This window comes from Camelina sativa, chromosome 15 (assembly GCF_000633955.1).
Source record: "Camelina sativa cultivar DH55 chromosome 15, Cs, whole genome shotgun sequence".
In the NCBI taxonomy this organism is placed as follows: domain Eukaryota; kingdom Viridiplantae; phylum Streptophyta; class Magnoliopsida; order Brassicales; family Brassicaceae; genus Camelina; species Camelina sativa.
Genome location: NC_025699.1, coordinates 28,493,602 through 28,503,458, shown reverse-complemented (window position 1 = coordinate 28,503,458; position 9,857 = coordinate 28,493,602). Strand labels below are relative to the sequence as shown.

The 9,857-nt window shown below is 38.5% G+C and overlaps 1 protein-coding gene across 1 annotated transcript; it reads right to left on the bottom strand.

Annotated features, from left to right (window-relative positions):
• LOC104748894 lies at nt 3,937-4,616 on the bottom strand. Its single transcript, XM_010470473.1, has 2 exons — nt 4,123-4,616; nt 3,937-4,045 (listed from the first exon to the last, which is right to left on the bottom strand). The coding sequence occupies exons 1-2, from the start codon at nt 4,614-4,616 to the stop codon at nt 3,937-3,939; spliced, it is 603 nt and encodes a 200-aa protein (XP_010468775.1).

The window sequence follows — 9,857 nt, the reverse complement described above, 5'->3', positions numbered from 1 at the left end:
TCTGCATGCTTGCTCAAATGAAACATCGTGACACCCGCGGGTGCGAATTCGCCACTCAGAACGAAACTTGGTTCATTCAGGGCTAAATTGTTTGAATGATAACATTCATTGCAGTATGCGACCAAATTCGGCGGCATGACCGCCACTCTCCCAAGCCTGTTCCCAATCCATAAACGCGGGTGAGATTCGAGTAGCTTAAGTTTGAACAGTAAGTCACGCTGTGTTACTTTTGTTACAACAAGATGTTTGCGGTACTCAGCATGACGTTCTTCGATAAGAATGAAGAAATTCTCTAAGTCTGACCTGACTTCAGGGCTAACACGAAACATCAACATCCATGGCACTTAAACATTTGGGTAAAAAGGCATTCCCCTCTCGATGGCTTCCATGTTGGAAAACGATGGAACGTCGTTGCCAACTTCAACCAAAGGATAAACACTGCCTACAGAACTTGGCATCTTCCTAAGCAAACTCTCCTACGATCAAAATTTATGATCGAATGACCGGTGGGAGTAGTATATTTATACTGAAACTAGGGGGATGGTTTTCCAATTTTGAAATTGGGAAGTTACCCCTTGACCCACCTCAAACAAGTTCAAAAAGGAATAATTCCAAAAAAAAAAAAAAAGGAAAATTCCAAAATGACGAAAAATTAAAATGGGCCGATTGAGTCGGCATTGTCATTACATGGGTTTTCAACCCAAGTCCGAGAAATCCAAAAGTAAATTTCTTTTAAGAAAAAAAAAATTACAATACGGTCAGGCCTCGGGGAGATCAAATAGGTCAGCATGGAAAACGCCAGCGTTGGATCCATGTGGATCTCTAACAGAGTCCGGAGCACAAGTTCCAGGATGAAGGAGTCCAAAGCCAAGCTGATTTGGAGACATGGTGAGATTGCCTTCTTCGAATTCGATGACGTCTAAGCCCTCGACAGTCTCCCGAGCTTCAGCTTCACTCTCACTTATCATAGCAACCTGCTCTTCGGGAATAACTGCACCGTTCTTCAGCAAATGTTCCACGGTCTCTTTCACTCCAGGGGCTTGGTTGAGCAAATCTTCCTTAGGGCGAGCAAAATTTTCTTGTTTAACCAAGTAGGCTTTTACCTTATCCAGCCGATCTTGAGCCTTTTTCACTGTCCTCTCTACTTTGGCTAAGCGATCATCACAGAGTCTTTTGACTTCTGAACTGAATCTAGATTCCAGATCGTCGAAATCTCGCTGCAATTTGGTTTTTTCTTCTTTAAGCGCCTTTTCACGAGATTCTAGTTCGGCGATCTGCAATTCGGATCCTGCGATAGCTTCATCCTTTTTAGCAACAACAGTCTCCAATTCCTTGATCCTATAATCTTTGAGCTTGAATGCAGCTTTCATCTTCTCCAAGCAATCCGTCATCTTCTTATGTTCAAACTCGGCCGTCGATAGAGTCTTCAGTCGTCTGTCATACGACTGAGTTATAGAATTGATGCGGGCAGCAGTCTGTGCATATATAAAACAAAACACATCATAAGTAAATCGCAAACTAAAACGAGGTCGCCAAATAACCAAAAGAGGGGGAGATAAGAACTGTTACCAAGAAAAGGGATTAGGCGATGTCAAGGAGCTGTTCTGTAAACTCCAGTTCGCCGGTATCAGGTAGAATCCTGGAGGTGATCTTCAGATTCCTGAACAATTCTCCAGAAGCCTCCCGGTTCATGGACAGGGGATGATCATCGAAATAATCAAAGGAGAACCTATCGGTCCGGTCATCTTTCCTTGAGGTGCGGAATCGATCGGCAGATTCAGTTCCTGTGTCCTCGGCTGGTTGCGTACAGCTGATTTTGGTTTGTGGGGCGTCGGCGATCTCTTTTTCATTGTCCTTCTTCTTCCTTTTCTTCGATTTCTTCTTCTTTTCCCCGGGTTCAAGCTGGGGAGCAGGAGGCTCGGAGGCAGTTAAGGCGAGTTCAGGAACATTTGATGAGAGTGGCTCGGCCGGATTCTGTTCGCCCTCAATCGGATTCTCGTCGAAGGTCTCAATATCGACAAGGTCGACATCGTCATCGGCCCCAACTTGCTCGGGTACGTGATCCTCCTCGATCACGGGATGGGCGACCTGAGTCTCAAGCAGACTGGCATCGACGATCGTGTTTGCAGTAATTCGAGACGATTGTCCCAACGACTTAGCAAAACTTGGAAAGTTGGTTCTAGCATTACCCATTTCTTTTTCAACTCGACGGCGAGAAATGAGATCACACTCGCGTTCAGTTCCCGTAAATAGTGCGTCCCTTACTTGGCAGTATACGGGCGCTAGTCTCGCAGCTATAAAGGGGCGATCTGCAAAAAAGAAGGATCAAATCAGGCCAGAAGAGATATGTTCTCTTTAGGCGATCCTCAAACGAAACATTACCAGGTTTGTCATTCCACACTCTCCGATTGCCACTGCGCGGGTCTTCAAACGAGAATTCGTCAACCCGAACAAAAAAATAACGAGATGACCAGGTTTTGAAATTGCTAGTCTTTTTGCTTCGAAAGAAGTTATGTGCGGGCTCCATGGTGACACCCCACGAGACCTTGTTTTTCGAATGTTTGAAATTCGATAGTGCTTCGAAACATTGGACCCCAACCAGAACTCCGACTTCAGCCGCGATAGTGAGAATTGCGAAAAAGTTGCAAATACCACCACAAGTAAGTTGGCAGATCGCCAAGTTCCGTCGGCTGGCATACAAAGTGAGTAGAGAAGGAAGGGGAAACCAGAGACGACATTGATAGAGATAGATGTATCCCGCCGGTGGGCTCTATGGGCGTTGATGTTTCCCCGGGATTATAATGTGAAGACCGCGGCTATTGAGTCCACATGATCGATTGAGCAATACCTTGTCTCATCAGGGTGAATAGGGATTCCAAACCTGGAATGAGCAGTCCGACCACCAGGCAGAAGCAAAGAAGCTATACCACTGGATGCAACGTTTAAAACGATTTCACCTCTGCATCTATCCGCGGCAGACAGTGTACTCCATAATAATGTCTTTCCAGTACCTCCGAAACCATAAACAAAAAACACACCCCCTTGTCTATTGAACACGGCCTCCGTTATCTGATCATATATTAGTTTCTGTTCGTGAGTAAGCATTTTAGTCCATGCATCATGGTCTTTTGCTTGTTCTGCACGGATGTATCTCCTTTCATCAGCTATTAGACGATTAGAGATATCCATACAATCTCTGTTAGGTTGAGGCATCTCTTCGAAGAATGATAGGGAACTTCCATTTGATAGTAGATGGAGCTCTATTTCTTGAAGAGTGAACTCCATCTTCTCTTCGGCAGTTAGTTCCAGAACTATATTCAATACAAAACAAATACTCATATAAGCACAATAAAACCAATAAAAAATCGAAATATGAACAAATATGTAACCTGGATTGTTGACTTCTATTCTTTTTTTCCTCTCAATATCTTCAGATAATATTTTCCATGTTTCATCCCATACATGCGCAAGACTCAAAAGACTACCAGACAATAACAAAACCGCAAAGAACTTACAAAGATAATCTCCAAAACACAATTGAGTGGCATCAACTAAGCAATTAATGTAGATTTGATCATTATCTAGAATACCACGTGCGTTACATGCTTCTTTGTAAGTTTCGTAAACAACCTTTTTTTATGTCTTCAAGTCATCAAATGACTCAGCCCCTGGAACAATATTAGGTAATATCTGCAAGTAGTATTCAGCCTCTAGTTTCCTTGGTATGTAATTAATCCTACCTAAAGAGAAACCCCTACTTCTTGTCTTCCACATTTTTCTAGCACCATCCCATGTATAAAAGGCTGGTATTTGCGCATACAGTTTAGTTTTAGCAAATGAGTCTCTCTTATTAAGAGCAATATAAGCAGTGAGCTGGGAGTCGACGTTGATAGTCCTTTCCAAAACTTCTTCTAACTCATCATCTTTGTCATAAACTCATGGTTTCTTCCCTTCAATATGGAAAAACAGCCTCTGGACTGGAGTAGACCTATATTGTATAGGAAACTTGAAAAGCCTCCATATGGCCTCAGATGCCGAGACATATCTATAATGTAATATCATACAAAAAAATTAAATAGCAAAAGATGAAATATATATATAATAATAAATAAATATGTATACCTGCAATCGAAATAGTCTTTGATTTCGTTCTTCGGCTTCTCCGCTTGATATTTTGGTTCGAATATAACAACAACCTTATCTGGCCCCTTGTTGATATACTTGAATAGATACTTTATGGATCCAGACTGGTTACACCATTCAACATTAATGTGAGCTCGGTAACGAACTGATAACATAGGATTGTAAGGAACAACATAACGATTATCACAATGGAAACGACTCTTCTCAACAGAAATGTTTGATGGCCTCCTTCTATATACAGCATAACCATCTTTTCCAATCTTGGTTAAATCAGAAAAAGCTTTAGGGTAAAATTTAGAACAGAGTCTGTCTACCATACACGGGGAGTTATAATTTGCAGCACCACATGAGCCATGAATCATACTATCTTTAATGACTTGATATAGATCTGGATTGACGTTCTTATCAGGAATCTCTGCGCATATTATCTTGTCTATGTCATCAGCAGTAGGCAACTTGCTTCTCTGATCCATAAATAATAATATATAAGCATGAGGAAGTCCACGTTTTTGGAATTCAACGGTCTACATAGCTGAAAGATATTCACATAAAAAATGCATTAATAGACACATATTATAGCATATAAAATAATTCAACTTGTTAAAAGAATTAGAAAGCTTACATGCGACTGTCTTCCCGAGAAAGTGTCTCTCAGTCAAGTCTCTCATCAAAGACTTAAGTTTAATCTTGAAAATACGACAAAAAAATGTCAGGCCTATCATCTGGACCAAGTCCTCTGATAATGCAATAACGGGTAATCTCTGGCCATTTGGGATTACATGTGAACGTTATGAACAAATCAGGAAAAATGTTTACAGATAGTCATTGCATCGTAGTAGCTATTCACGCTATACCGTGGACCTCCTGTAAATGAAGACGAAATGGTAAGAGGTTTACCTTGCTCACATATTTTGGTTTGTCTAGCTGCTGAAGCCTCTTTCAAATAATTAAAATCAGTGCAACGAAGTTTAGTCTTATTATTTTTAATGAAAGACAACCTATTACTTTCTACAGCAGTGTACACATCAACAATAAATTGTTGGAATAATCTTCTAGAACGCAACATAGTTTGACATTCATTCTCCCTCTCCTGTAAGCGAAATGCTAACCATTGTCGCATACTAATATACTTCTGTTTGTTCTTGTTGTTAATCCCAGTGAATGCTTTCTCTATTCCAAGCCTCCAACCATCTTCTCCAAAACATAAAATCAATGGATATTGTAAAGGCAAGTAGGAATGGTGTATCTCACTTATTCTTTGAAGTCTCCCAGAGCTCTTGGACTGAACAATAATATCACAAGAAGGCATTTAGATACAAAATTACCATGTATTGATGCTGCAACCTCTAAGGCTACAGGAGCACTATACTGCCTACCATCAACACCGACCCTATAATTAATAATCTACATGTGGAATACCTCATCGGTGTTAGCTGCAACACGATCCCTGGCTGCTCGAAATTTCTGTACATACAGATTTGTCTGATTTAGCATTTCTATCAAGCCTTTGATGATATCATGCCTCAAATCTTTTCGTCCAGAAGATAATTGCCCATTTTTACTTTTCCTAAATTATAATAAAAAAAAATTAATAAAGGATGAAATATATATTTTAAAGAACTGCAACAAATTTTATAATCAATAAAATTGAGATATTTAAAGATTTTAATTAATAAGAGGATTACCCCAGTATTGAAGCACGATTAACGACCTCGTGATCGGTGTCCACAATATACAATTGCGAAAATTTAGCAAAATCACCATTTTTAGGCTGCATACTTCCCATAAGATGATAGTTACCTCCTTGTAGCCTAAACTGACTTGGACCCCTTCCTTGGGGAATACTCCTATTCTATCAACTTTGCCACTAATATACGTCATTGAAAAGACCATATTATAAGGACGCACATTCTCTTGGAAGTGTTTACTAACTGGATCAGTACCATTAAGCAGCTTTTTTATAAATTCAGGTGATTCTTGCAGAAAGGGTAGTTTAACAGTGCCTAAACCACAACACAAGGAAAACTTCGGGTTCCTTTGGTTCCTTCTCTTATTAAGCCGCTCCGCATACCACATTTTGGCCCCACAAAACTCACAGGATTCAACAGGATCCCCGTGGTCAGGATAACCTGAGTTATCTGTTAACAAATAAATAATACATAAATATATTGCACATATATACATAATTCAACATCATTAACATCGTAAATGAAGGTTGTACTTTCCGGATATTGTGAAATTTTTGGATGGACTTTAATTTTGCGGGTTACTCTTTCTACTCGTTTATGTGCGTTAGAAGCAACTAAAGCCATATCACGTAATTCTTTAATTTGGTTACTCCCAATCTCCGAATCATACTGCAGGACGTCTATATTATAAAATTCTTCTGAATGATGGATATCTTCATCATAATCACTATGTTCGTAATCGTATGTTTGCTCAACGTCACTAAGTTCTTCTGTTGTTTTCGTGATTATATCTTTGATGAGTTAGATTATATCTTTTAAACAGGAACATAAGGAATAAAAAAAACAACAAAATACGGCAATTACCATGTATATGATAAATATCATCGACCTCCTCAAATATGAAGTCTAAATTTCGGACTGGAAAATCATCTTCTGCAGATATAATGCATCAGTTAAGACCATAATATATTTTAATTATATTTAATATAGTGAGGGTGAATCACAAAGTATAAGGTACCGTTTTGATTAATTATAACAGGAATGATTTTAAATATACTAAATTTTATTTTTTCTTTAAGTATTATACAAAAACACGATTAAATTTTAAGAGCTAACCGTTACTTTCAAATCGATTTGAAGAATGAATACTCTTCTTATGTATTGCTGGCTTTGTTCTTCTCTCCAACGATTTTGTTTTGCTATAACTCTTTGTAATAGCCTGCAAAACATTGGACTCCACATTTCCTGATTCTCTAAATTTTTTTATCCCTGGAATTTATTTAAAGAAAAACATATAAAATAAAAATTTAACACTCCATGTGTATAGTATATGCTTAATACTAAACTAAGTAATACAGTACAATAGCAGTAATTAAGAATGTTAAAATAAATAAATTCAGAACTAACCATTGTGTCCAGTTCTAATATTCGGATTTTCGTTCTCTTTATTTTCACCGGAAGCAATTTTCCTTTTACTTAACGTAGTTAGAGGAGTATTTGTATTATCTTGCAATACATTCGACGTAAAGATCCTTGAAGGAGAAGGATTGTGATACTTATGAATTTTACGAATACCTGGTAGTTTTAAAAAATAAAAGATAAGTGGCCAGATTATTATTTATTTAAAACAATTATAGAATAAGAAACTAACCATTATATTTGGTTACGACACTCGATGAACATATGTATGACTTAAATACAGTTAGTTCCAATGACTGATCACACCTCAATTCCTTTCTGGTTAGGTCTAGGCGTAGTGACCTAAATACGTGTTCAAGACTAACCCAACCACTACTGGATGTTTTTGGTTTAACATGTGTTAATATACTTTGTGGAGTATGAGATGTGGGTATCTTTGAAGAGGTTGGAGTATTATATGAGTTAGTAGGAAAAGATTTAGGAGTTTTCATGGCCAAAAAAATAATAGTAGAAGTGACTCGGAGAAGTCAAATGACACTGTCAAATGGTTTCAAAAGTATAGTGAAAAGAATAAAAATTTATCCACGGAATAAGATAAAATCAAAGTTCAAAAATTGGTTTGAATAAAAATCTTTGCGTATGATCCCAACGTTTAAGGGATTGATTAACATCAAATATTATAACTTTCCATCTTCAAGTTAAGATAAGTCAGAAGATATATAACTCCAACGGATCTGTTAGATTTGCAAAACTAAAGCATGAGATAAGGGAACTAAGTCATTATTAAACATTAACAATTAACTCCATAATTAAACTGCTAATAATTTGCGGAAAGATATCAATCAAAATTTGAAAATATTGATTTAAATTAAATCCTAAATCATATAAGCTTAATTAATATGAATCATAAATATTGATTAGCCTAAGGTTATTATATAAAGTAATGCCTATAAAGTGATATTTGGTTAGCTAAGCAATTAACATGTACAAAAATTAGATAATAAACTAAAAGATGAAATTAGCTTCGGCTGACACAATATATGATAACTAATTAAAATTGTAATAATAGATTGTTTTACCATCAAAATAAGTCCAGAATTAAAAAAAAAAGAAACACATCAAACAAAGAGTACTCGAGATAAAGTATAAGCAAAATAAAGAGCACATGCGGTGATTCTTGAAGGATTCCTCAACGATGGGATGAACAAACGTCTCAAGTTTGTCACTGTATTTTCAAATGGTATATTCATTAATAATTTTAAATTAAATCATAAAATAAGCATAATTATTAAGGTTACATAAATAGAAATTGTCTTACCTTAACTCCATAGAGAATCGAGTTTGATTAGGATATAGATCCTTGATTGGTTTTTCCCTTTCGCTCAGTAGATTAATCCTAAAACAATTGAAGAAAGTTGCATAACCTAATATACCAAAATTCTAAATAATACATTATATAATGAGGTTACATTATATAATGAGGTAGGATTGTATAGAAACTGACATGTACACATAGTCATGATATTGATCATCGCCGGGGTCGTCAAAAATGTCTGAACAGCCATCACCATTGGTTAAAACAGTATAATCATCCGCTGTGGACATTACATGATGTGAGCACAGGACCGGAACCCGACCGAGATGCACCGAACTTGACCGAGACGCCTGACCAAGACGCACCGGACGCGACTGAGACGCTTCCTTCACGCACGGCCAAAGTACCAGAAATCCTCCCGGGAGCCACGACAAGGTCTAGGAGCTCCTCCAAGTCCACCAAGCAGAGGATCAACCTCTTTGTCCAAGCCTTCGTTCGAGACCGCGACCCAATTGAAGAAGTCCGAGAAGTGACCGTTCGTACGGCCTTCATCCTTACCCAAGGATGAAGGCACCAAAGTCACTATAGCGAGGAATCGTACTCTTTTTCCTCACTCCGGGTTTTTCCCACGAAGTTTACCGGAGGAGGTTTTAACGAGGCGAGAAGCTTTAGTGCAAACGTCCAAAGCCAAGTCGTTTCCCGCGCCAAGGCCAAAGACGGTTCTCTATCTTTACTTATGCTATGCGTTTTGATTTGAACTCTAGATCCTTCTTTTTATAACGTTAAGTAGAGTGTTTGTGGTCATGTTTGAATCACATAAGGAGCGACGTGTTCTATTTCAAAGGGAACACGTCAAAGGACAAGTGTGCGGACCATTGCAAGTCTGCGTGTCCTTAAGCCTCTCTTAAACCTAGCTATTTAAACCCTCTCTTAACTTCTTGTAACCTTAGACTTGATTGAAATAAAAACATTTCCAAAGAGAGATTTTTTGACTCTTGTCTCACTCCTTTCCTTAGATTCAATGCGGGATTGATCTACCGAGAGAAACCTAGCCGACCTCTAACCGGGTTCGTTGTTTGCTAGCCTTCACCGTTTCATGTGGAGAGCCATTCCTCACGTGTCGTCTTTCGATCCACCTTCGTTTCCATCATCACCGTAGCCGCTCGCAACCACCATCGTTCCACGTTGAAACCTCTCGCAACCTCCGTCGTTCCGCATCGTAGCCGCTCGCAGCCTTCCGTAGCCGCTCGCAGACTTCTGTAGCCGCTCGACCAGATTGAGGCCAAAGTTCA

Coding starts and splice junctions, on each gene's coding strand:
- LOC104748894 (XM_010470473.1), bottom strand. CDS start 4,616: ATGGATCAGAGAAGCAAGTTGCCTACTGCTGATGACATAGACAAGATA. Junction 4,046..4,122: donor AAAGACTATTTCGATTGCAG/GTATACATATTT, acceptor ATTACATTATAG/ATATGTCTCGGCATCTGAGG.